The sequence below is a fragment of the Odocoileus virginianus genome, chromosome 12, assembly GCF_023699985.2.
Source record: "Odocoileus virginianus isolate 20LAN1187 ecotype Illinois chromosome 12, Ovbor_1.2, whole genome shotgun sequence".
In the NCBI taxonomy this organism is placed as follows: domain Eukaryota; kingdom Metazoa; phylum Chordata; class Mammalia; order Artiodactyla; family Cervidae; genus Odocoileus; species Odocoileus virginianus.
This window is the reverse complement of record NC_069685.1, coordinates 50,373,393-50,401,335: the sequence shown is the minus strand read 5'-3', so window position 1 is coordinate 50,401,335 and position 27,943 is coordinate 50,373,393. Positions and strand designations below refer to the sequence as shown.

The 27,943-nt window shown below is 41.5% G+C and overlaps 2 protein-coding genes across 10 annotated transcripts in view; one reads left to right on the top strand and one right to left on the bottom strand.

Annotated features, from left to right (window-relative positions):
- Positions 1 to 421: 421 nt before the first annotated feature.
- Positions 422 to 27,334, top strand: TCTN1 (tectonic family member 1). 6 transcript variants are annotated; one of them, XM_020890000.2, is made up of 16 exons: positions 423 to 722; positions 3,956 to 4,076; positions 9,443 to 9,573; positions 10,679 to 10,824; positions 12,408 to 12,495; positions 14,044 to 14,153; positions 15,601 to 15,621; positions 19,768 to 19,914; positions 20,453 to 20,578; positions 20,972 to 21,057; positions 21,579 to 21,719; positions 23,449 to 23,611; positions 25,668 to 25,793; positions 26,232 to 26,376; positions 26,772 to 26,816; positions 27,246 to 27,334. In XM_020890000.2, exons 1-14 carry the CDS (start codon positions 503 to 505, stop codon positions 26,373 to 26,375), a joined length of 1,770 nt encoding a protein of 589 aa, XP_020745659.2. In that variant the 5' UTR covers positions 423 to 502; the 3' UTR covers position 26,376; positions 26,772 to 26,816; positions 27,246 to 27,334. The 6 variants fall into 6 exon arrangements, with proteins under 6 accessions (XP_020745662.2, XP_020745661.2, XP_070331296.1 ...); XM_020890005.2 differs by lacking the exon at positions 423 to 722 and adding an exon at positions 6,007 to 6,168 and having other exon boundaries at positions 3,990 to 4,076; positions 10,709 to 10,824; XM_020890004.2 differs by lacking the exon at positions 423 to 722 and adding an exon at positions 6,007 to 6,168 and having other exon boundaries at positions 3,990 to 4,076.
- Positions 25,843 to 27,943, bottom strand: part of HVCN1 (hydrogen voltage gated channel 1) — a 32,823-nt gene continuing 30,722 nt past the window's right edge. For all 4 annotated transcript variants that reach the window (XM_020890008.2, XM_020890006.2, XM_020890009.2 and 1 more), the window contains one exon: positions 25,843 to 27,682. In XM_020890008.2, the coding sequence (XP_020745667.1) occupies positions 27,617 to 27,682 (66 nt within the window). In that variant the 3' untranslated portion in view covers positions 25,843 to 27,616. The remainder of the gene's footprint in view (positions 27,683 to 27,943) is intronic.

Sequence of the window (27,943 nt, the reverse complement as noted above, 5' to 3'; positions counted from 1 at the left end):
TGCGACCCCATAGACGGCAGCCCACCAGACACCAGAATCCGTTCCTGGGATTCTCCAGGCAAGAACACTGGAGTGGGAGTTGTCCCAAATGCACTGGTTGCGTTAGTTGTGTGTGTTGTCCCAAATGCACTGGTTGTGCATTTGTTAAAAATATTGCCCCCTGAACCCTGCCCTTGGTCTGAATCAGAATCCCCTGAGACGGAACCTGGAAATCTACATTTTTAAAAGAAGCACTGCAGTCCTCCTGGAAACCACGTGGGGAATTCACCAGCAGGGCAGGTCCCCGCCCCTCGTCCCCTCCTCTTTTGGCCCGCCTCGCTCAGGCCCCGCCTCCGCCCCCCGCCCCCCGCCCGTCTCGCCCAGGCCCCGCCCTCTGTCCCTCAGTCTCTCCAGGCTTCGCGCGACCCTTCCCGTGATGCTCCGCGCCCAGCCGCCGCGGTTGCTAGGTAACGCGCGGTCTCCTAGCCACCCAGCCACTGGCCGCTCGGCCTGAGGCTGAGCGATGGGGCCGCGGGCCTTTCCGCGGCTCCTGCTCGTTCTTCTAGACTGCTGGGCCTCCGTAAGCGCCCAGGCCGGGACAACCCTGGTGGTAACGACGGAGGGCCTCAACTCTACCAAACCAGTCCCGACGACTCTCCGACCTGTTTTATCTTCTAAGCCCCCTGAGACCCCCAGGGCTTCCAGGCCCTTCTCCGGCCCCAGACCCGCCCCGGTCACGGACGGTGGGTAACCAAGTACCAGTTCCTGGGGATCTACAGTGGTCCAACCTGCGGGGGTGGTAACCCGGGTGAGGATGTAATAATAACGGCAGTTAACGCTTATTGACCACTTAGAGTGTGCAGTCATTGCTGAGTGTTTCGTAGGTGTTAATTCTCTCAACAGCCCTTAGAGGTAGATGTTATTATCCCTGTCATACAGATGAGAAAACCGAAGCTCAGATAGCCAAGTGGGACAATATAAAAATCTTTAGAAGTACTTGCAGTGGTCCTGGACGACACTGATGCCAAAAGTGTTAATGAATGAATACTTGTTTGCAGCTTTTCAGTTGAAATTGAAAGTTTCTAGGCAATTGTGGGAATTAAGTGCATAGGATACGTTGAGCTTTTCAACTATGTAAAAGAGACGTAGAAAATCTAGTTTACAGAAAATGACTAGGTCAACTCCTCCTGTGTTGAGTTGAAGGTAGGGAGTTATAGGGTGAGGGGTTATGCCCACTTCTTAAGATTCATCTTTAAGGGTAATTAGTATATTTCTCAGAAAATGATCTAATCCTTGAGTTACACAGCTAGTGACTTTTGTAATCTGATTTAACATGGATGACTTCAGGGGATATCTGACTCCAAAATCGAGTGCTAACTTTTGTGACTATGCATTTTTCTGGAGTGAAGGTTCATAGCAGTGAGTAGTTTGACAAGTGGGTTTGTGATCTCCAAAAAGAAAAAATCCCTTTTAAGTCCTCTGTAACCCAGTAGATATGCAGTGTTGTTTTTTTATCCCTTCTTAAGAAAGACTTTTCTTAATTGAGTCAGGCTTAGTATTAGTAAATAAAAAAATCATCATTGGCTGACCTTCTGAACTCTAGGACTTAAGTTACTGAACCATTATTTCTCCTTTATAAACTGTGTAGTCTGTCAGAAAAAATACAGAGAAACATATTTGCTATTTTAATATAAAAACTTTGTTTTATATTGAAATTGTTGATTTGATTTAGCAGGGAAGTTAACTGATAGTTTGGGGCAGAATATAGCAGAGTATTCAATATCTGAAATTCTCTTAAGATTTTTTGGGCTGAGTTGCCTTTTATCCATGTAAGTATTTCATTTGTTAATGCACTTTATCCCCCAAATGAAGCTATTCTTGAACCATCATTAATAGGTCGTGTGTTCAGGGCTGTTTTTGCAGTATGGGAGGATGAATTTGCACTTTTCCTTTGTCTTTTTAAAGGGCCTCTGGTTAGATCTGTGCAAGTAATGGTAATAAATGACAGCTGACATTTATTAACTGCTTCCTATGTAGCAAGCCCTGTGCTAAGGATTTCATCTGCGGTGTGTCTCATCTAATCCTCATAACAGTCTTATGATGTTAGGTTGTCACCATTTTTCTTTAACTTGTTGTTTTGGCTGCATTCGCAGCATGTAGGAACTTAGAACCCATGCCTCCTGCATTGGAAGGTAGAGTCTTAACCTCTGGACTACCAGGGAAGTCCCTGGGTTATTGCCATTTTTTAGGTTCGTGAATTACTTGCCTCATTTTAGGTCACACCCTAGGTACAGGTTGTAGCAGGAGACTGACTCTGAGTGGAGAACTAGACCACCCTTTGCAGAATGGGTTACAGGTCCAAGAGAAGGACGATAACTTTCATCTTGAATCTGAGCTCTCTTCATTAGTACCCTGTAGCTGTGAAGAGGCTTGGAAGAGCAGCTGAGTGCTCCTCAGACCCAGCGAGTACTCAGCGGATACTTGTTGGCTGATTAAGTACACTCATCTTGGATAGAGACCCTTTTTTCTTTCCTAAGTATAGTTATTAAATACTATTGCTTTGTCCCTAGTAGTCTCACAGCTACTAGGGATCTATAAGAGTTTTAAGTTTTGTAAAACAAATCAAGATTAATTTCAAACACATAAGGCAGGGTGTCTCAACACTGTTTTTTACATTAGTGTACATGAGAGGTATTATAATTTTCTAAGGACACAAGGGAGTCCTTGGCTAGAGAGAAACATGTAAACTCTAGGGGGGAAACTTTTGTGTCTCTAAGAATGGATTGTGTATTCACTGACCAAAATTTCCTCTTCTCCTGACATTCATCTTCCCAGAGTTTATTATTGTACCTTTTTTGAGGTATATATTTTCTAAAGTTGTTTTTTTTTTTTTTTTGCCACACCTCGAAGACTGGAGTCTTGAATTCCCTGACCCGGGATTGAACCTGCCTTGGTAGTGAGCACTGAGTGCTAATCACTGGACTGCCAGGGAATTCCTTCTAAAGCTCATTTTTATTAAAATAATTCATAAATGCTAATAAGAATGTTGTACAGATTGTCCACCAGCATTTGCTTGAGATTCCTTTTTAAAATTTATTTTTTGCATGAAATCCTTTTTCAAAAAAAGAAACGACGTTACAGGTAAGGTTGAAGCACTGATCTTATTCCCTCCTTTCAGCAATAATTAAACTACCATGAGTTCAGTGTTTATCATTCTCATGCGCTGCTATTTAAGTTTCCCCTCACCTCCACACCTCCCCGTTTGACAGCCTGAAATAGGGAATTAAAAATCCAGATGGTCATCATTATTAAAAATTAAAACTTGATAAGTGGGGCTTCCTACCTCTTCCCATGTTTTTACTCTGTGAATTACCAAAGATATTTCTAGAACCCCAAGTACAAGGAACGTGAGCCAGCTTGATTCTTGGCCAGTAGCCTGTGAACATGGACTCAGCGTCAAAGCTGCAGGTGACATCTGAGGAGAGGAACAAAATTGAGAACTTTGATTCTTAGTAGCCTTAAGTGGGCCCTTCCTCTGAATTGGAATCTCCAGAGGAGCTTAGAAATCTGCAATATTAAACCGATGGTTCTTAGGTCAGGCAAGTGATTTACCGTGTTGATTCTTTTTTTTTTCCTTCGTGTTGATTCTTAAACCTATTTTAATTATCAGCATCACCTGGAAAGTGTTTGAAAAGCCCAGGTGTCTGGGTTTCACAGTTAGCTTACCAAATCAGAGTCTTTGTAGGGAGAGTGCAAACAGAACTTTTCAAGTGAGTCAGATGATTGGCCAATTTGGGAAAACCTCGGATGGAGAAGTGCTCAAACTGACTCATTTCACTTCACAGACTTCCCCCAAAGTGCAGTAGGAAGAATAAAACGGACCTTTGTATGAGATGGATTTTTGGTACTTTGCAGTGGCAGGGGGCAGTCACTACCTGCAGATTGTAACGCTCCCCCACCTCTCTCGTTTCTGTAGTTGCTGCTCTGTGTGTCTGTGACTTGTCTCCAGCGCAGTGTGACGTCAACTGCTGTTGTGATCCTGATTGCAGCTCCGTGGATTTTAGTGTCTTTTCTGCCTGCTCAATTCCAGTTGTCACGTAAGTTTGTAACATGAAGTTTTGATAGAATTGGACCGAGATTATAAAATTTGGGGACAGAAAGTGAAAACACCCCCAGGCTGAGAAAACCCAAATCAACCCAGGCTGATTTCCTGAATTCTGCATCATTCAGAAGCCATGCTGTCAAAATCAATATATTGAAGAGTTGTTGCTATTCAGTTGCTAAGTCGTGTCCAGCTCTTTATTGACTGAGCCGCCAGGGAAGCCCTCGTGTCTAACTCTTTTGCGACCCCATGGACTGTAGCCCGCCAGGCTCCTCTCTGTGGGATTTCCCAGGCAAGAATACTGGAGTGGGTTGCCATTTCCTTCTCCAGGGATCAAACTCCTGCATCAGCGGATGGGTTCTTTACCACTGAGCCACCTGGGAAGCCTCTGTAGAACAGTATCTATGCCTTATTTGCATCCAGCTAGATGATAGTGCAGGCAAAAGAGAAGTGAGAGTGTACTTTTCACAAAGATTATAATGAAATCTCTGTGTTCAAAGATTGAATTATGTTTCACTTTGATTTGTAAACAAATAAGGTGTCACATTTTTGTATCTGTGAATTAGTCTCATGTATAGCCTAGGGTGAAAAGTGTAGTTTAATTTTACAGCTTTTGTTGTAGACATTGTTTTCTAAAGAAAATTAGAAAGGAAAGCTTCATTTATACCTTTCTAGTGATGAATCTGCCAGGAATTCTCACAGTTCACATTGTGTAGGAGAATAATGGAAAATGACATTCCCAGTCGATTGCAAGATAAACAGTTTCTTCTGAGTTACCTGGTTCTCGTAATTCTGATTTCAAAGCTTTTTGATAAAATAATAGCACTTATAAGAAGTTAATTTATTCAGGATGGGACCAATTTATTATTCAGAGATAGCCAATTTAAATTCAGTCTTGTATGAAGTTTTAGCAGTTGAAATTTGATAGGTTGAATGCTTTTTGGAAGTGTGTTTTTCCCATGAGAAACTATTTTATTGACCAATGGGAAATCCAGTCTACTTCCGATGTTGTTAAAATGCCTGGAGCATGGGGTGTTGTAGTCAGATTATTTTTCTGGCTACCTGAACTACACTATGGTTCAGTCTTTGTTGAAAATCATTCTATTTTCCTGCATTAGTAAGTTCCGAGAGCTTGAGAGTGAGATATCTGTTCTGATTTGTGATCGTTATTTGGAATGTAGTTCTTTAAAAAAAAATAGCCAATACTGTAATTTTAGATATAGACTATTTAGAATGGGGGTCAGCCAACTTTTTCTGTAAAAGGCCACATAATAAACGCTTGAAGCTCTTCAGGCTGTGTGGGCTCTGTTGCAGCTTTTCAACTCTGCTATTGTTGAACAAAAGCAGGCATGTAATGAATGGGCGTGACTACATTTCAGTAAAACTTATTTATAAGATTAGGTGTGGTTTGTGGCACCATGGTTTAGAAATTAGAACTGAATTCGTAGTGCCCTCAGGAAAGGACTTCAGGGTTTTTTTGAGTTAGTTTTGCTTGTGACCTTCTAAGTATGAAGTATAGAAATAATGAGAACTAACAATCCTAGTTAATTGGGTGTTCTTGTTATGTAGATTCCAGTTCATAGAAGATTTATTTACATATACTGAACTGTCATAAACTAGTCTTACCTTTCAAAAAATTATAAATTTATCATTAAGATGAGTGGATTAGTGTCTTTTCCCCCTCATTAGATGTAAGCTTCTTGAGAGTAAGAATTATCTCTTTTATATATCATTTATCCCTAGTGCCTAGGATAGCTCCTACCATGTAGTCGGCCTTCATTATACATAAAAGGAAAAAAAAAAAACTTCTGAATGTATTATCATTAAAAAAAAAAAGTGAGTTGAATGGATGAATGAATTTCTCTGCTCTACCCTTAACTGATCCTTGAACATCCCTTTGACTTTCTCTACCGTTGTTCTTTCAGGCAGAAACCTAGAGGCTCCCCTGACTTGTGCCTCTTCCTTGCCTTCTCGTGACTAAGCTGTCTTTTACAGTTCACCGTGCCTTTTTTGAGCACCTCTCGTGTGCCAGTACCAGGGATTTAAACACAAGTGAGACGTGGTCCTGTCTTCAACGAGCTCATTGAGTAAGGGAGACAAACGCGTGGATGGCAGTTTCTGCACCAAACACTAGGAGAACTGAAGGGAGTGGCATCTAACGCAGACAGCTGGACTAGGGAGGTCTTTCTAGAAAAATAGCTGAGCTGAGTCCTGAAAGACCGGTGAAGTTGGTCAGCATGAAATCAGGAAGGGCATTCCTGGGGCTGAAGGAGTATAGCCTGTTGCCTTAACTGCAGGTAGCTCAGCTTGGCTGAGGAAGGGTGGAGCCAGAGGAGTGTGGGGAAGGGCAGGGGTCAAGTCCTCAGGGGCCTTGAGTGTATGCTGAGGGGTTTGGATTTTTCCTGGCTTCTTCAGGAGGCTGGGGAGTGAGGGGATCAGATTCCCAGTTTAATAAATTCTGCTGCAGCGTGGACAGTGGATCCCAGGGACCAGGCCTGGTGGCAGGGCACCAAGAAGGAAGCTATTGCAGATGAGGATTAATAAGTGCCCCTCTCTCACCCAGAAGGCTGTGACGGTGGACTAGAGAGAAATGTACAGATGTGCTGCTGATTCACTGCACAGAATTGGAGAGCTGCTGACTGGAAGGGCAGGGGTCAAGAGTCCCATTCTGCTGAATCTTCCTTCATGATTGCCCTCATGTCTGTCTGTTCCTACTCCCTTCCTCCTCATAAGCTCACGGCTCATCTTGTCACTCCCTTTCTAAAGAACCTTCAAAAACTCTCATTACCTATAAAATCCATAACCTGAATTCACATCCATCCCAGCCTCTCTCACATCCCATTTCCTGGCAACCCCATCTGGAATCCTTCGTCCAGCGCAGCTTTGGTACTCTGTTTTCTAAACACCATCAGTACAGTACCTATCCTTGGCCAATGACATTTTTGCACTTGGATTAGCCTCCCATTCCCTCTCTGTCTGGCTCCTCCTCATCTTTTAAGGCCCAGTATGACTCAGATTTTTAGTGCTGGATCTTTTCTTAATTATGCTACTCATGGTTTTTCCAGAATACTCTTTATGCCCATGATAACAGCTCATTTACTGTTAGAACTATACAGAGCATTCGGAAAAGAGGCCAGATACAAAATAAGTCAATCCCCCAGCAATACCCATCCCAGAAATATAGTGGAAATGGATTCTAATCATAACACCAATAGAAATGTAACATCATAGAATTAAACTTAACTATTCAGAATTTATGTGAAGAAAACTCCAAGATATAATGAGACATAAAACATTTGAATAAATGGAAAGATATAATCTGTGTAGTGGGATGGGTAGAATCATTACTTACTTATACATTTCAATTTATTATAATGTAATTCCGTCAGATGGGAGAGGGATAATGTGTCAAAATGATTCTAAAATTCATCTGGAAGAATAAACAGATGAGAACAGCCAAGACATTATTGAATAAGAAAAGCAAACTACTAGGTTTAAAACATTTGTAACACTATGATAATGAATATAATGTGTATTAATTAATTATGGATAAGTAGATCATTGAAAGAGAATAGAAAGGCCAAAAGTCAGTTGTGTGTACTGATTTTACACCATCCAGTTTTCTTAAAGTATTTTTTCTACTTAAGTATTTAATGTAAATATGGTATTTATTGTAAACATGGTATTTCACATCTGTGGAGTAAAGGTTGGATCATTCAGTAAATGATGCCGGATGATTATTGAAAAACTAACATTAGATTCCTGCTTCATAATGTTACACTGAAGTAAATTACCAACAGGTAGAAGAGTGAAATGTTAAAAAAATTAATGAATGAAAAATATATGTGAATATTTATTAATCTTGGGTTAGGGAAATGTCTTTTTTCTTTTTGGCTGCACTATACAGCATGTGGGATCTTAGTTTCCTGACCAGGGATCGAATGCATGCCTCCTGCAGTGGAAGTGGGGAGTCTTAACTGCTAGACTGCCAGGGAAGTCCTGGGTAATGTCTTTTAAGATAAACCCAAAGGCAATCTATAAAAGAAAAGGTTGACAACTTTGTTATTTTAAAAAATCAGTTAATCATACCTCAATTAAAAGAGGAATGATCATAAAAAAACAAAACAAAACTTCTGTGTGGCAAAAAGACACTATAAAACTGAAAGGTTAACAAACTGGGAAGAAATATTTCTAACACTCAGAAGAGATCCTTAATATGGGTTCTTATAAGTCAAGAAGACAAACATTCTCATAAAAATTAATCAACTCATAAAGAAATACCAGCGAGCAATAACCATATGGAAAAATATTTAACCTCACTAGTAAAGGAGAAAATTCAAATTAAAACAATGAGATAACAGGCTTTTGCCCATGGAATTAGCAAATGGTAAAAACTGATAACATGCAGTCTCTTGTTACTACAGTATTGGTGAGGTTGCATCTTGCCTTTCTGGAAGGCAGTCTGGTAGTAAGTCTCAGAAGCCTCAAATTTTGTACCTACCTTTTGACCCAGCAATTCCATTTCAGGAGATATTGCCTAAGGAAATAACTGGAGACATTAATACAAATGTATGTACAAGGGTATCGTTAAAGCATTATATATAATCAGGAGAAATTATAAACAGCCTAAGTCAACAGTAGAGGATTGGTTAAAAAAAATTGGGACTAGCTTAATAAATTGGTATACAGTGAAACCATATAATATAATAATACAAAAACATTTGATGATATGGGAACTATTGGGCACTCTATATTAAGTGGGAAAAGGCCTTAAAGTGGTATGTAATATGATCTCATTTTTGTTGTATCTTCCTAAACCATGTCTGTATCTATATCAAATTGGTTAGGGTTTGTTACGTCTGGGATTGGTTGAAGAGTTGACTGTACCGCAGTTTCTAAGCCCCCAAACTTCCAGATGATACTTTTTCTCATTTTTACATTCATTTATGAAGACAGCTTTATTCTAAAGACAAGGAATTTTGGATCCATTCTGGGTACTTATAAACAGTATGAAGTTCTGCAAAATTTTGTAGAATTGAATATTCCATCAGAGTTGGCAAGGTTCATTTACATCAAAATAATTTCTCATCTGTATTCCATACTTGACAAGATTTCCTTAAAGGTTATTCTAGTTGTCTTAATATTTTCACTTTTAGAGGAGAAAGTTTAAAATGCCGAACATTTTAACACTGAATAAACTAAATAAAAGTGGATTCAATTCTAACATCACACTTTCATAAATATCCTCCATGTAGTTGTTAACTTAGTACAGTGCAAGCATCTGACAGTTCTAAAATAATCTTGCTAAGATTGTGTGCTTGTGCCTTAAAACTTTGTTTTATTATTTTTTTTAATTTTCAGGGGTGATAGTCACTTTTGTAGTCAAAAAGCAGCTGTCTATTCATTGAATTTTACAGCAGACCCACCTCACAGAGTATTTAAACTTGTCGACCAGATCAACCCATCTGTTTTCTGTGTTCATATTACAAACTGTAAGTATTTGATATTGGTGTACTGTGTAAAACTCTGGATGGAAAGTTTTTTCTTTTAAAAGTTGTTTTATGGAAAAATGTCACATCAAGTTAGATTTAAAGCTCTTATTCTGTGGTTTGGCTAGAGGTTATCCTGAGGCCATTCCACAGACAACTGCAAGTAACTCTAAACCTGTGGCCATGCACATATTCTTTAATTGTGCTTTTGTCGTTTTCTTTTGAAATCTCGTGCTTTATTTCTCATATTTTATTTCAAAGGTGTTTATAAAATGTAGACATGCCTAAGAATCTAGATTTATTTGGGGGTGTGTGTGTGTGTGTGTGCATTTCCTCTTGATTTAATGGTTGAGAGTCAGGTTCAGCTTTGGTTTCAATTTCCTTTTTTCTCTTTTATTTTTACTAAGGGTATTTGCATGAAAACAGGATCTTTATTTTTATATGAGCTTTTAGCTCAATTAGATGTCTAGTTCCAAAGTATAAAACATTTATCAAGATCAGAGACACATTCATGGTTTTATCAATTAAACTTTATCATCTTTTCAGAATGTCTTTATATTTTGGTTTTGTCCCCTTGCACTTAAAAATTTAGGTGGATGCTCTATGGTTTGTAATCTGCAGTAATGGCTGGTCAATCACTGTAACAGGCCCAGTGAACATAACCAGCCTGTTCCCTCCTCCTCCCACCTCTCACGTACAGAGCACATTATCGTCCTGGGCTTCGGAGGTGGCTGTGTGAGGGTAGAAAAAGGATCTTTCATTCCCCTAGCCATCTGGAGAGAGTTGCCTCTGAGAGGTTTATACAGTTTATGAGTCCATGGACTGGAGAAAGAGATTGATTATTATTGGCTTCTGTTGTGCTGTTTACCCGCAGGCCTTAGAAACTCTTGCTTCCACAGTAGAGAAAGAGGCCATGCCTGGGGAGTCTATTTAATAAGAATCAAGAAATCTTGGGGAAAGTGAATATTTAGAGACATTTTAATTTTTTCACAGCAGTCTTCACAGTAGCCTTACTGCTACTAAAGATTGTTTCCTAAATACTATGTATACTGTATATGCTATACATATTATATTTTATTTTGATTTAAAATACTTTTTCTAAAAACAGATAAACCTGCATTATCCTTTATTAATCCAGAAGTGACTGATGAAAGCAGTTTTGATAAATTGATGAAAACACCTGATGGTTTTTCACTAAATCCAGAATCAGATGTTTCAACCAGACTGGATGCTCCCCAAACTGCAAAATATGAGGTGAGCCAGGAACTTAAGTCCACTCATCCTGTCATAAATATCTTGTCTTTATAAGTATGTTCCCAGTAAGCTAGCTTCCCTGAGACACAGAATTGATATTATAAACCAAAAAACAATGTTTGTGTCCATAGGTCAAAAATGAAAATTAAAATTAAGTAGTTGAATTCTAACAGAGTACTGAGGCATATATCCTCTGGTAAGCTTTCATTTGTTTCTGCAGAATTCTTTCTTCTCTACCTCAAAAGATGCAGCAAAGTGCTTGAGAGATGCTGCTGGAAATAGAGTGGATGGGCTGGAGGCTGGTTCCTCTTCTCAGAGTTGTGTGTAGTTTTGCAGACTTTGGGAAGATGTGTGGTATTTGTTATCCATTCCTTCATAAACCTTTAAATATGTTATGTGTTAACTTTGACTAAGTGTCACAATTTTTGGAAGCATCTTTTTAAAAGAGAAGTATAAAACAACCTATGCTAGTTCTAAAAGTTGAAGGTATAGAAGTACATAAGTAAAAATGGAAAGGTTCCCATCTCCAATTAAAACTAAAGCACACTGCAAGGAAATTCCCTGGTGGTCCAGTGGTTGGGTCTCCACGTTTCCACTGCAGATGGCCCAAGTTCAGTCCCTGGTCGGGGAAATAAGATCCTGTAAGCCATGTGGCTTGGCAAAAAAAAAAAAAGTAAACAGTGTACACTGAAAATCACTGTTAACAGATGGGTGTATATTCCTGGTTTTTTAATGCAGCTACTGAAATATATGTATAATACTGTGCAGAAATGAAATTTCTAGTTGTCCACATTGTGCTATAAATTTCCTTTTTTATTCATGATCAGTTTTATGCATCTTCCCATGTCACTATAGAAATGGCCATTTCTGGAGCATTTCCCACCTGCCAGGCACTGAGCAGATCTCTTCAGACATCACTGTACACAATCCTGGGAAGGATACTTAACTTTAAGTGAAGGCCCTATTTAAGTGATGAGGAAAACATAGGTATAGGAAGGAGCTAGTGTTGGAGCTGCATTTTGCTGATACAAAGTATTCCTTCCAGGGATGTGTCATTATTTATTACTGAGCCATTCCACTATCTAATAGACATTTGTTTCAAGTTTTTCTATTATAAATAATCCACAATAAACATTCTTATAGATTTTTTTTGTCTGATTAAATCCATAGGGTATGTTCCTATAAATGGATTAACTTGGTCAAAATGAACGGAAATTTAAAATACCAATACCAGCTTGCCCTCCAGAAAGACTGCAGGGGTTTATCCTCCCAGCTCTAGTGAAGGAGAAGGCTTGTTCCCCGCTTGCTGGCACCTGTGTCAGCCTCTTAGATACCCTTCCAGTGGGATAGAAGTAGAATAGCCTAGAATAAAAAAGCCTGCAAATTCTGTAGCATGCATACACAGAAACACACAGCCTTAAAAGGAAGAGGGTGGGGCAGCTAGATGTTTGCTCCCTGTCGGCAGGGACCACAGCTGTTTTTAAATCATCCCTGCAGTGCTGCTTGTCTCGTAGTAGTGTGTAGTGAGTGTTGAACGGATGCCTTAGTAGCACCCTGACAGCTGTTGGTTGTTCTGTTTGCAGTATGGGGTTCATCTGCAGACTTCAGATTCATTTTTGAGATTTCCTTCTCCCCTTACATCATCTCTGTGCACTGATAATAACCCTGCAGGTAAGAGAGTGGGCATTTTTCTTTTTCTCTGCAAACAGAGTTTGCTCTTAGTTTAAATTTATAGCAATCATAATAAACAAACTTTGTAACTAGAAACAGAGTCTTAGAGTTGAAAGACACTTCACAGGTTGTATAGTTCAGTCCCTCCCCCTCACCCCTGCCCCATGGCAAAATCTTTTCTGCCACCTGTGGTCACTGCTTGAGCATTTTTAGTGATGGGGAACTCACAACCTGCAACCAGCCCATTCAGTTGTTTAATTCTTGAGGTTGTTGGAAAGTCCTTTTGTCACTGGAGCGAAAGTTTGTCAATAGCTAACATTGATTAACTGTGTGCTGGGTGTTGTGTTAAGCGCTTGCTTGTGTTTTTCCCATTGATCCTCACGATGATCCTCTCAGGGAAGGTAATCTTCATTTTTTAGGTGAGGAAACTGAGAAAATGAGTTCAGTTTCTTACTCAGGCAGTGGTGAAGCAGGGATGCAACCCATGCAGCTGCCTCCCATGGGTCCTCCTCCTCCTTCAGGAGCATCATAGGCTCTGTGGAGTAACTGCTCTTGGCAGCAGAAGGCAGTAGGCCTGGCTCTCCTGTCCTTAGCCAGCCTCACTATGCAGAAGCCCGCTAAGCTGTGGATGATAGCATGTGGCCTAAGGACGCAACACTTGCTACATGAAGGAAAATGTGTTCTGTTGAAGAGGCTTAACCTTGCTCACACAGTAGGAGCAGTGTAATTTAGAACCAAACTGAGATACCATTTCCACCTAATGGATTGTAAAGTGTAAAATTTAATGCTGTGGAGAAGTAGGCACTTGTCTATATCGCTGGTGGGACCGAAAATTGGTACAGCCTTGATGAAGGGCACTTGGGAAACATATATCAAAATTGCAGACAGATATTCCCTTTAACTTAGCTGTGCTACTTCTAGAAGTTGGTCCTACAGAAACTCTGGCCCACATGCAAAATGATAGATTGCAGCATTGTTAGAGCAAAACTGGAGACAACTTCCATTAGTGGGGAACTGGTTGGATAGATTATGGTGTGTCTGTAATAGAATATGAGTTATCCCTAAAAAGAGGAGGAGGAACCTCTTGATACTGAGATAGACTGAACTCCAAGATACATTGCTCAGTGAAAAAGACAAAGGGCAGAAATATATGTTATGAGTTTGTTTCCAAAAGGGGAAAGAAATACTTTAAAAAAAAGTGTGTTTGTATACACACACAGACACATACACACACACACTTTCTGAAAATATCATAGGATATTTCCAGAAAGATACACAAGAAACTTCATGTAGACTCTCTCTGGAGAAGGGGACTGGTGGTTGCTGGGGGCTAGGGGTTGGAGGGAGACAACTCCTCAAATCTTCTTCTGAATTTTAAATCATGTGACTGTATTACATATTTGAAAAATAATTTTTTATACCCTATCTGAAGCATATTGTATATATGTCATAACTTTGCAGTTTTACTTAGATTACAATTTATTAGTTAGAAATTTTTCTTCTTTTTAATTGTTTTTTCTTTTCCCTTGGGAATATTATGATTTCCAGCATTTCTGGTTAACCAAGCTGTTAAGTGCACCAGGAGGATAAATTTGGAACGATGTGAAGAAATGGAAACCCTGAGCATGGCTTATTACAGCAGCCCTAAAATTTTGATGGTAAGAATTATTTTGAGGTAAAACTTGATTCATTGGGTTTATTTTCTGTTCTTCATACCCTTTTAAAATATGACAAGTAGAGAATCATTTCAGTACATGATTGACACTCAGAATTTTTCTTCTCCAGTTCTTTGGTGTACTGATACCAAAGATACTGAAATAATCACTTAAAATTTTATTTTTATATAGTTAACTCATAATTTGCTTTCATTTTTTTCTTTTTTGCATTCATTCATTTTGATAGTAATCACTAATGTCTGTCTCCTGAATTAAACCTTTATTAATAACCAAAACTTTCAGAATTATAAAAACATCTAATGTCTGTCACAGAAATGATCATACTAGCACCAAAAAGTTATAGTTCTGGCAGATAAAATAAATACGCAGGAAAGGACAGGAAATAGGTTTGCTGGAGAAAGAGAAGCGGCCCTTTATTCCTGGTTGTGGTGACTGAAACCTGAACTGAATAGGTGAGAGAGCCCACTGGCCCACTTGGTGGGTGACATGGAGGGTCGCAGGGGAGAAGACATTTTTCAGTGATTAAAAATCATATGATTATTGTGAAAGCCCCATCCCCTTCTGATTTCCTTCTACTGAGAGGGGAGTGTGGTGATGGCGGTGGGGGATGGTGGTGTTCCATGGCACCTGTATTCATCTGAACTTCACTTTTCAGAATCAAGTTTAATCTTTTCCTCTTCCCACCCTTTCCTCCTTTCTTTCCTCGAAGTCAGCCATCTATGCCTGTGAATTCTTCCGGTTTATGTGACCCCTCACAGTTGTCCTGTAAACAGTCCCCCAGGCATCCGGGCACAATTCTCTTTCATCTCAGAGCCCCCATCCCTAGACATGTCTACTCAACCCCCTCCCCAAAAGCTCCCATTGGCCTAATAGGGCATCTTGTGGTTGGAGAAGTGGGACTGGGGGTGTAGGGACAGGAATGGAGGGCGGCAGCGCCCTTCAGGAAGAGAGCTGTGGCCATGCTGGGGGGTCGGGAGCTTGGTCTCCAGGGGGCTCGGGCTAGAGACAGGAAGACCAGGAGACTGTGGCGCCACCTGGGCGGGTGATGGTGGCCTTCCCATGAGGACAGGCGCAGCACGAGTGACCAGAAGGAGGGGAGCTGTGTCTTCTCCACAGTGTTATGTCACTGATGACCATGTGAAAGATACTGAATAATTACTCTGAAGCATGGAGGCTTCCTGAGACACCCTCTGTTGGGCTGTGTTATTGAGCTCCCAGTCTGAAGGAAATGAATATAGAAGGAAAATGTAAAGTTAAATCTTCTATGATGACACAGATACAAAAATATATAGGTGGCAAACCTTGATTAAGGAAATTATGTTTTTCTCTTTAATAAGAGGAATATGCCCTTTAATGCACCATCTGAAAAAGCAATAACAGTGCTTCTTTTTGTTGTACATAACAAAATTTGTTGTTCTTTTTTATTTAGGTCCCTGGTTCAGGAATAGAGGTAAGAATACTTAATGGACTTATTGTCTTACCTTAGAGCCCTTTGAAATAAATACACTTACAGCTGGAAGGGTACCTTACTGCAAGTAACAAAAACATTTGCCAAAAAGCAAACAGAAATGAAATAGAGAAATTCCTTAGTAGACCATTCTTTTATTATTGCGAAAGGGTCAGACTTTCAAATTCCTTTATTTTTTGTAGTCCACACTTGTTCATGATTAAATTTTCTGGGTGTCTTGACTGACAAGGGGTGTGATTTGCCTCTGTGCTTTCAGGGCATCCCTTGATATCTTCTTGGCCTCTTGTCAGGAGGGCTGGCTAGCTCCGGATGCTGTCTGTCCAGTGTAGAAGGTAGAAATCTTGTGCCCAGTGAATGTACACACCTGTGTAAGAGATGAGCACTGTCAGTATAGCTTCCAGGTTGAGTTGCAGGTAGGTTCTAGTCAAAGCCATGGCCCCAGCCCAGTGGCCCTGGAGAGCTGTGGTCAGGAGGCTGCGGTCTCTTTGCAGCTATGTCAGAGAGAAAGATGGCGGGGTTGTTCTTGTTCTTGGGGTTGTACCCTGCTCCTCCCTGTGAATACCACAGTCCCCAAGGAGGCCAAGGCATTGACCTTGTCATCAGGTCCCAGAGCCTGTGGAATTGGTTGACTTTGATTCAAAACTCAGCTTTGCTGTTGTTTTCTCATATGGCACCTGCCTCAGTCTCCCCAGTCGCAAGTGGGTGGATGGAACGTGTCTGCCCTAGAGGCTTGACGTAAGGCTGGAGGGAGAGAATGCACGTGATGTGAGGCCCGGCTCTGGGTAAAGTGTCTGTTGCGCAGGAAGCACTGCAGACCACGGTACCTGCTGTGACTGAGTTCATTACGTCTCTTGACACAAACGTGAGGTAGACGTTTGGAAAGGGATAGTCGTCTGACCTTGGACTCCACACTACTGTGTGTGGCCCTGGATTTCCTCCTCTGTGAAGGTACTTTCAAACTTATTTTAGTTACAGTGCTTCTTCAAGTGAAATCTTAAGCAGAGCCTACCTAGTATGTAATACGAATTGAATCCAAAGCCCCTGGTTGGAGCAGAGGTGGGGTCAGAAACCCTTTACCTGCCCAACTTCCCCATCTTTCTCCTTTCTGGTCACTTGTGAGGAACACTACAGCTCCCAGGGACCCAGTTTGAGAGTCATATAATAGACTAGCCCTCAAATACCTCTGATCACTAAGAAAGTACTTTAAAAAAATTATACTTTAAAATTTTTGGCTGTGCTGGGTCTTCATTGCCTTACATGGGCTTTCTCTAGTTGCAGCAAGCAGGAACTACTCTCTAGTTGTGGTGCGGAGGGCTTCTCATTGCAGTGGCTTCTCGTGGCGGCTCCTGGGCTCTAGAGCATGGGCCCAAGGGTTGCGGTGCATGGGCTTAGTTGCCCCATGGCATGTGGGATCTTCCTGGACCAGGGATTGAACCATGTCCCCTGTATTGGCAGGCGGAGTCTGCCAGGAAGTCCTGAAGAGTGCATTTATTTTATACTATTCAAAGTTGGACTGTCTGTGGGGACAGCTGCCCTGTCCACCATATAGCGTTGGTACTAAGGCATGCCTAGAAGGTATTGGGCCCTTCATGGGTTGGGTGTTAATTGAACGACTAAGGACTGGTTCAGTCAAGTAGGGAAGACCTATTGTGAGGAATATTGGGACTTGACTCAAAGGCACGTACTGTGTGCCAAGTGCTGTTCCAAGTGCTCTGCGTGTCTGCAGTCCTTTAGTTGTCCCAGTGATCCTAGGAGGCCGGTCCTGTTGTTGGCACTCTCTGGCACATGGGTCACAGAGAGATGAATTGGTTTGCTCGAGGCTACACAGTGGGGGAGTACAGAGCTGGGATAAGAAGCCATGCTGTCTGGCTCCAGAGACCTTATTCTTAGCAATGACTGGAGACCAGCTCTACTGTGTGCCAAGCCCCTAGTTAGAAGTTTTGCACACATTTTCTCTCTGTATCCTGTGGCCACACAGTCAAGCCATGGCAGTCTAGGACTTCCAGCTCAGATCTGTGTGGCATCAAAGCTCCGAAGGATGTCACCTAATATCAGGAATGTGTATAAAAAATTTTTTTTTAAAATGCAGCTTCCAAAGTCTCTTAGAGGGTCAGGATAAAAGTTGGATCCAGTCTTCCCACTAATCGAAGCTCATTGTGATTGCTTGGAATTGCTGTCAGTATTTATTGAACCATCAACAAAAGATTGTCACAGCCCTGTAGTTTCGTTGTTAAGTGGGCTTTAGTTCTTTGCCAGTGGTTAGTTTGGGAATGGGATATGATTGAATAGGACATTCAGGAAACCAGAGCAGCCCTACCAGATTCATTCTTGTGACTGAATGCACGGTGATAGCCTCGCACAGTTCTTGTCGCTTACACTCCTCCCTCAGTCTTAACAGAGCTAGTTTAAACTGAGCCCTTCACTTTCTGCCAGTCACACCCACATGCCACGGGGATGGCTTCATCAGAGACTGGTATGGAAAGGTGTGCTTGTTTGGAACACAGTACATCATTGCTGAGTCAGGGCATTTCAGATAAAGGAATCCAGGGTTATCTTTTGATGACTTCCTTAAGAGCTAATTACTCTATAGCTAATTACCTGGTAGCGTGAAACTCCTGTTATGCAGAGGACTTTCTTTGTAGTGACTGGAGTTGCCAACCTGCAACTCTGTCGCATGACAGCTCATCTTTGCTTTTGAACAATACCATGTTCTTGCATTAGAGGTTTGACTATCAAGGGACAGTTGCAGGTATTCTTGGTCATGGGAACAGACACATAAGAACTACTTGTTTATCTATAAAATCACAGCTTAAATATTTAGTAATTTTGAATTAAAAACAGCATAGTACATGGTTGAGGGCAAAGTTCAAAGCAATATAAACAAATGGATACAAGTTAGGTTCCTTCCTAAACAGTGGTTTCTAAGAGCAGATATTTAGAGCAAACATCAGACTTGTCTCATGGTACAAAGAGGCCAAAATATCTAGAGGTTCAAGCCATTGAAAGATTGCTTGGTACTCTGTCACTCCACTGGCGATGAGCATAAGTGAAAAATGTCCTTTAATAGCGTTGATCTAACCACGGTTTCTTGATTCTGCTTAAAAAAATTTGTTTCTGTTTTTCTTCCTCACGATCCCACCATGAGTATGTGTGTATATAAGGGTGTGTGTAAAAGTTGTGTATAAGTTGGGTCAAGCATATATTCAGAGAGATTGTGGGGGTTTAGGAGGATGGTTTCTGGGACCATGTGAAGAATGTGCACATGCGTGTGTAGAGCAAGTGCATTTATCAGTAGGAGCTGTAGTTTGGAGGTGAGAGTGTATGTGTGCCTTTGATGGTATGATGGTAGGTGTGTGTGTGTTTGGGATATAATTCACTTACCATAAAACTTACTATTTTAAAGTGTACAATTCAATGGGTTTTGGTGTATTCGCAAGGTTATGCAGTTATCACCATTATCTAATTCCAGAACATTCTCACCACCCCAAAAAGAAACCCTGTGCTCATTAGCTATCACTTTTCGTTCTACCCCAGCCTTCTTCCCCTGCCCCTGGCAACCACTGTATATACTTTGTGTCTCTGTGGATTTGGCCATTCTGGACATTTCATACAGATGAGATCACATAGTCCGTGGTCCTTTGTGTCTGGCTTCTTTCACTTAGCACCGTGTTCTCAGGCTTCATCTATGTTGTTGCATGTGTTAGTGCTTCATTCATTTTTACGGATGATTCTTTTTATGGACGATATCCTTTTGTAGGGATAGACCACATTTTATTCATTCATCAGTTGATGGACATTTGGGTTATTTTCAGTTTGGGGCTATTATAAATGCTGCTGTGAACGTCTGTGTACATGTTTTTGTGTGAACATGTTTTCAGGGGTAATCACTTAACATTTTGGTTTTATCCATCTCAGATATTTTCTATGTGAATGTATGCATGTATTTACATATAAATAAATACCTGTGTTTTTGCAAGTGTGGAATTCTAGTGTGCATATTGTTCTATAGTGTGTGTTTCCCTCCTCGGCAGTGTACCTGTGGAGGTGAGTTTCACGTTTACACTGTTTTTGCCCGTTAACTTCCTCTGTACCGGTGTGTGTTTGGTAACCCAGGACTTGACTTTGCAGGTCCCTGTCACGGTTCAGTCCATCGTCATCCGGTCTCTAAATAAAACACTAACTCGACTGGAAGACACAACAGCCATACTGAGGGTATCAAACCAGGGTGTTGTTGAGGCGGGGCATATTGAAATCTGCACTAACGTCGTACTTGAGGTAGGTGCCCAGTTTGGCTTTGAAAGTTCACTCTGTCTGTGGCCGGCTCAAGCCGGGTGTGGTCCTGAGGGGTAACTGGCCACCCTCTGGCCCATCCAGTGGTATTGCTTTTCTTGTCTTGGCCTCCTGCTTGCCTTTATCCTGTCTCATCAGAGGTCACTTCTTTGTCCCTGAAGTAATCACGTGTGATTTTCTCCACAAACCTAGTAACTTATAAGAAGAATACATCATAATTTGTTGCTACTACTGTTGTTTTAACATTTATCTGCAGAGATAGGCTGCTTACATTCTGCCCAGGCCAGCTGACTTGTACCTTCTGTGATTGGGCACAGAAAGGCTCAGATGCCCCTGGCAGTGGGGGCTGATGCTGAGCTAATACCTCCCATGATGCGGTTGGACAGGAGAGACATGCTTCCCTCTCTACATGAGAAGTGGGAAGGGATGACCTCCTAGATGTGTATTTTTTAATGTGAGTTATTAATACAGCTACGGAAACACATTGGGAACAGATGTATCTGAAATATCCTTTTGTTTTTAGGTGACGTACAGCCTCACATATACAGATGCAGGTGAGGTAATAAAAGCTGATCTCTTTCTTCTTCTGGGAGCAGTGAGCAGTGCAATGGTTCCACTCCAGCAAAAGTTTGAAATTTATTTTATTCAGGTAAGTTTGATCAGTTTCCATATAAGTATCAATAATTGTCAAGTATAAAGAAATCATGAATTAGTGAAAAAAAAATCTCAAATTAGAAGTATTACTACAACCAGTTGTCTGGAACAAAGGGCTCACGTGTAGCCTGTGGAAGCCTGTCACAAAATCCAGCCAGAGTCCTGTGTCTTTTCCACTTGGGAATAAGCTGCTCCTCCCTGTGAGCTTGTTCCTATACAGCATGATGCACTCCTACACCGCAGATATATTTATAGTTCTGAGTAGGGGGAGAAATTCTTTCCTTGGTTGGTAATCCCAGATTTCATTATGAAAACCATTTCATCTTCCCTCTGCCATTTCCTTATTAAAACGAGAATTACTTGGGGGCATTTCTGCACTGTCTTTCAGCAAAACGCAAAGCCAGTTCCTCTCAGTGGAAACCCTGGTTATGTGGTGGGGCTCCCATTAGTTGCCGGATTCCAGCCTCAGAAGGGATATCCTTTTTGGCTCTGTAGAGAAGTCTCATTTCTCTGTCCACGCGTGTGGGCTGCGCTTCTGATTGCTGAGGGTCCTGAGGGCTGGAGAGACTGGCCTCGGCCAGAGCTGCCTTCGGGGGACTTGGCCTGCATAGCAGACAGGGCTGTGTGGAGCCTGATGTGGTGGGACAGCGTGGCCCGGGGGACCGGCAGTGTCTTACAGTGAAAGCCTTCAGACAGAGGGTTGACAGACGTTTAGAGGTATTTGATTTTACACTTAAACTGAGACTGTTAAATTAGTGGTTTGAAAATGTGGAATTAATTTTGAAGGGCCAGTTTCTGAGAGTTTTTCTTCTGAGGCTCTCCTAATCAAAGAAAACAGTTAAACTGTTTTTCCTTTTCCTGGGAGATAACTGTCAAAATCCCCAAGGCCTAGAGAAGGGATATTTGGGTCTCACTCAAATCTCATGTCACACACATGACACCATCTCCTAAGAATCTGCTGCTTCAGTACCGGGCAACTCCCTTAACCTGTGAATGTCTGGGATCATTCAGACCACGAATAGATATGGACAACTTACTCTTCTTCGTAGCACAACTGAGCAAGACTGCTTAGCAGTAGAGGGGATCCGGGCCCCAGTATTATTTGGTTACAACATGCAATCTGGCTGTAAACTCAGGTAAGAGAGTAACTTGCTTCTGTTGGAGCCTATTTGCATTGATCAAAAAAAACAAAAACACTCTTATTCTTCCCATTGTTTTCCCTGTGTTCTCCCACTTTATATATATGTATATATATTTATTTATTTATATATATATATATGCATGTATAAAATTTTTATTGGAGTATAGTTAATTTAGTGTTGTGTTAGTTTGAGGTTTACAGCAAAGTGAGTCATTATACATATATCCCCTCTTTTTAATTTTCTCATGTAGGTCATTACAGAGTATTGATTAGAATTCCCTGTGCTATACAGTAGGTCCTTGTTAGTTATCTAGCCCTTCCCATTTTAATCGAACTTCTACATCAGCTGACAAGCTCATTAGCATATTATTAGTGGGTAGCAGCCATAGTAACAGTAGTTTATTCTACAATGATGTAGTTTCTGGTTTGCCAATTTTAATTCTCACAACCATAAACTATTTGTCATGATTCAAAGGAAAATCATTAAAACTCTTTCTGCTTATCAGATATGGCAGAGTAAAAATATCAAGGCTTTGTATGTTTTATTTATCTTTTTATTGTCAAACATAATGTAAAATGTTGAACAGCTCTGTGGCTTGTTCTAAAGACAGCACTTACCACCTTCATTTTCCCTATCCCAGAGTTCCAGAGGCAATCACTTTCAACTCATGGTTGAGTTATTGTCCCCAAATCTTTAAATAAACCATATATAATGCTGCTTCTTGATTTTTTTTTTGTTTTATGACTTCTGTTTTTATTTTTTTATTCAGGTGTAAAGTTGATTTATAGTGTTTCAGGTGTACAGCAAAATTATTCAATTATATTCTTTTCAGATTCTTTTCCATTATAGGTTATTATAGCATATTGAATGTAGTTCCCTTTGCTGTACAATAGATCCTTGTTTATTTTCTTATGACTTTATTTATTTGAGTTCCCACTATGGGAGATGAAGATTTGGCTCTTTCTTTTTTGGTCCCCTACCCCACAAGCCACTTGCTTCCCATCCTTATATCTCCCCAGGGTATCTACACCATTATTTTGGTTAGACCAAAATTCACCATTTACATTATTCTGATCGTGTTAGGCTAGGATTTCTGAAAGGAGGTTCTGTGGGATACATTTCCATAATGTCAGCAGGGGTAAGTCTGTGGTTTAATATGTTTGGGAAACACCAAATTAAAGTTCAAAACATGATTCCTTACTAAGTAAACACTTCTCAGACTCTTTAGTATGTCAGTGTACTTCAGTGGGGACATGGGTATGTAATATTTCCCAGATGTTTGGCCATGGAACCCTTCTTGTACAGAGCTTCTCCATGGAATATAGTTTGGGAAACTTTGTTTTGGATTCATCTCCCTGGCTAACCACAATTACACAAAGTGAGAAACACTTTAACTTCAAATAATCCCCTTTTTGGAGAGTGAAAAAAGAAACTAGAGAGAATATGTGTACTGTTGAGGAATGTAAAAATAAAAACACTGCAGGTACAGTATTCTATAATCAGAGATATTATGGGTACTAACACTGTATTAAAGTAAGGTATTTGGCCAATGTAACATAAAGATGGCTAATACCTTGAGACAGATGCCCTTGTTTCTTATTTTTAGTACTTTTTGTGTGCTAGAGAAATGTCATAATTAAACATGACCTTGACATTTATTAAAAAAAAAGAAACTGTAGGTTTGAACAGTCACCTCATTTGACCTCATTCTCCTTCCCAAAAGACTGACCAAAGCTCTCACGTGTCGGCTGGTAGCGCAGAAGATGAAGAGCCTGCTAAAGGGTCAGGGCTTCCCAGATTATGTGGCCTCTTTTGGAAATTCCCAGGCCCAGGATGTGCTGGACTGGGTGCCCGTCTATTTCATCACCCAGACGTCCCATGTGAAGGTAAATGGGGAGAAGCTGAAGACCACTTTGTGTGCACCTGCCCCTCTCACTGTGGGGAGACAGAGGCAGTGGGGAGGCGGGGGGCACCTGTTGAGGGGGTGGTTGGCTGTGGGTGGGAGTTTGGACTTTGTCGTCAGATGGGCCTGGATCTTGAATACTGATTTTGCCTGTAGTTAGCAGCGATTCAGCCAGCGATTTTTACGGGTTTGAGCCTCTTTTTCGTCATAGCTGTATTACTGCCCTCAGGGCTTGTTGAGAGTTAAAATCAGGTAACATTTATGGTGCCTAGTGGTCACTCTATAAGTGGGGACCACTACCAGTCACCATTCTGTTCCTTGTTGGTGTTATGCAAGGTCTTCTCTAGGTATCATGATATGATAGGTGAAGTGTTAGGACTGTTTCAATAAGACTTCATCCCATCTGCAGAGCTGTCCCATCCATTGTTCCCTGGTCTATAAAAGCACTCCACCCATGAGAGCTTTCAATTCTAAAGTTCCCAGAAGAGTTTAATGGAAATTGACATCCTACAAATAGGTTCCAGATCACATGTGGTTCTTCTGCCCACCTTTTTCTTTTGTCTCAGCAGTCAGAGTGTGGGCCGGCCCCTTCAGCGGAGGCGTGCTCTCCATCTTTATCCTTTAATTGCCCGGCTTTTTCTTGTCACCGTTTCTTCAGGCCTCTCATTATCTGCCTAGCACATTTATAGCATGGGGACAATGGGGTGAGGACTAGCTCACTAGCTCCGATCGCACCCTCCCCACTGAGTCCCCACCAGAGACCCGTGATTACTCAGTCCCTGCGGTTCAGCTAAGTCTTGGCTCAGCTTTGCCGCCTCAGTGAACCAGGCAGATTGCTTCCAGCTTCTTCCAGATGGATTAGGATGTCCAGTTGTTACTTCTCCCTCAGAAGGGAAGACATAAGTTGTGGCGGGAGATGCAGCAGCGTGGACACACGCACTGCCGGGGTCTGTGCCAGTCGGGAGCTCAGAGGGCCCGGTGCGGGTTTCATCCCAGCCTTCCAGGCAGAGCCGGCACGAGAGCATCTGCTGGGCTCAGCTGACACCAGCTACGTGTTGCATCTTCTAATGACAGGATATTCTCAAGGATTTTTGAGCCTGCAAATTTCTTAAGAGACAGTGCTAAGCCAAGGAATTCCGCCCTTGCCTTTTTGGCCAGCACCAAATTTAGCAGGTATGCTAGCTTTGCATGCCCCCAAGAAATGTATTTTTAAAAACCTTTCATTGTGGAAAAATTTCACACATACATACACAAAAAGTAGAATACTCCAATGGAATTCCATCTCCCCATCGGGCAGCTTTAACATGATCACATTTGCCAAATGAAGAAACTGTAAAACAGGAAAGAGGTCTGGAAGGCCCCCTTCACCATGTTCCCTGTAGGACTGAGCAAACAAAGACCCTGGGGCAGAGGTCTCAGGCCCAGCTCCCGGTGTCCAGGCCTGAACTGGGCAGCTCCGTTGTGCCACCAGTGCCCTCCATTGAGAGTGAGAGTTAACTTCTTTGAAAACTTAGGACAGCGCCTGTATACCCTGATGTAACATCTTAATTGCCAACCTATGAAATCAGATAAGCAAAAAGAAAGGACTTGAATTTCCTCTAAGTACATTTTAACATGATATGCAGTCAGGTTTAGTTTCTGACTGTTAATAATACTGTATTCCCTTTCCTCCCCGCCCCCCCCATGCCAACTCCTTTCCTAAGGAATCTCTGAGGTAGATGTAAATGGGTGAGTGCAGTTAGACCTGTCAGGGCCCTGGAGGGTCCATGGTTGGGGGTACAACTCCCAGGTAATGCTGGTCTCTTTAGAAACAGGAAAGGCTGTAAAAATTATGCTTTTTTTTTTGGAGCATTGAGTACTTTTAAAACACATGCTACTTCTAAGCTGTTTTTATCTGAACTTCTAGAGTCTATTCATTCTCTTGTTCAGAACATTTTGTAATATGGGAAACATTTTATAATTAAAACTCTGAACTGCAGATTAAGCTTGACTTAAGGTTGTATAATACTCAAACTGATTAATGGCATATTATTGTACAGGATTCCTGCCAGCTCCCAGTGGCTCTGACGGTAGAAGTGAGATGGACTAAATACGGATCCTTATTGAACCCACAGGCTAAAATAGTCAATGTAACTGCAAATCTAATTTCATCTTCCTTTCCTGAGGTAGGCCTAATTTTAAAGATACAGGTTAAGACACGAGGCCAGACAAAACTCAGCTGTGATAGGTGAAATTTATTATTTTGTAAAAATAATTAAAATTTAAACAATCTGGATTCTTAAAACAATTTAGCAGTCATCGTTTACTTAAAGGAAAAACCTCCACTGAACAAAATGGTTTTGTTCACATCTGCATTCTTGTTTAGATTTGATCTTTAAAATCCTTGTCAGAATTGAGTTATGAATGACACCAGTATGTGAGGGATAACCTGAGTGAAAACTCTCTCTCTTCTCTGAGTTAGTGACTGATGAGCCCTCACGTACCTATCAGATTCATGAACTGACAGCTATTGGGTGAGGAAGGACATGGAAGCTGTCCCATCTTTGTTATCCTGATAACACACTGGAGGGCGAGGCTTGCATCACTCTGATTTTGTATTACAGACCAACTCAGGAAATGAAAGGACAATTCTTATTTCCACTGCGGTTACTTTTGTGGATGTGTCTGCACCTGCAGAGGCAGGCTTCAGAGCTCCGCCAACCATCAACGCCAGGCTGCCCTTTAATTTCTTCTTCCCATTTGTTTGATGTAAGTCGTTAAATAAGGAAACTACACCATATTTGCAAAATTCAGCACGTGTGGGGCCCACGGTCCCTCGGAGACATTCCACTTTATTATAACCCTTGAGATTGCCCCCAAACCAGCACACTTCCTCTCCACTCACTTCCCTCCTCTCGTCTCCCTTTGGGAATGTCATTCTACTTGGTCTGACATTAGAAGGGGGCATCATCTGGTCTTAGCCAGTTCCAGTACTCTCAACACATAAGTCGTATGTGGAAACCAAGTTGCACCTTTGAGAAGACAAGAGGACAGACCCTCAAGTAGTGCAGGCGTTGAGGGTTTATCCAGTTTATTCATCCCCTGCTTTAAATGTGAGTTATTTTTAAAATATTATTTTTAGTTCAGGTTTTCTTCCTTTTCAGGTCCTGCTGAAATGAGTACAAAAATAGCAAATTGTTTAAAATCATGTGAGTAAAGGACAAGGCCTCACAAGGGGATCTTCCCCCAAATGTCGTGTTAATTACAGTGGAGTCTTGGGTCTAATTGCCACTTCTGTACCAGGCATCAGAGCTAGCTTGCTCTCCAGTTAGTGGGCTGGTCTGGGATGCCACCAAGTGATTCCAAGCAGTTGAAGCTGGAAAGGATCTAGTAGGAGGGCCCGAGGGAAGGAGAGAGTTTATTTTATACATTAATTGTACAGTAACTGAGGAAAATGTTGTCAGGTGGCAGAACTAGGTGGAGCCAGCTAAAAGCTGGAGGATGCAGAGGAGGGGGCTGGGTACTCGAGAATGGCCTCCTTGGTGGAAATTGTGGTTAGCTGTTTAGAACAGCTTGGACATGTAAAAGACTTCTAGAATGTGCTGATAGCTAAGATAGCTTTCTTTTTTGTTTTTCAGAGTGCTCATATGAAAGGATGTACTGATCCCTCAATATACATGTGAAAACTGTACATTTGGTGAGATTAAATTTTATATACAGCTACTAATTATCCAGCTTGTTCATTTTCAAGCAAGAGTTAAGTGTTCAACATGAGAAAAATAGAGTTTATGATACATTTGTTACACAGTGTGGGGTGGGAGATTCTCAGTCACACCAAGATAAGAAATAGAGCCTCTGAAAGGCTGTGTCCCCCAGAATCCGAACCGGCAGCAGTGAGGCAAAGCCATCAAACCAAATCTCTCCCCGACATGGCCCCAGAGGGGCGGCTGTCTTCCTCGTCACAAGCCTATGAGGCAGGTCTTCCCTTTGGGCTGGAGAAGGTGTGTGTCTAGTTCACCTCCCCAAGAAGTCCATGCTGTCTCAATAGCTTGTTAAGTCTCTCAATTTCTTGTTCCTGTTATTACAAAAGCAGACAAATAACCGAATTTACCTTCTGAGCCTCACCAGGCATGTGGCAGTCATGCAGTGAGCCCCAGGCACATACTGGGTCACAGAGCTGAATGAAAACCACACTCCTCAAGGAAATCACTCAGTCAGGGCCCAACAGTGACAGCAGTGAGGAGAGACACTAAGGGAGGGGGTTCCTGGCGAAGCTGCAGGTGAGGAGGCAGTGCCTGAGCTGAATCTGAAAGGACAAGGAAGGCCTGACCGAGGG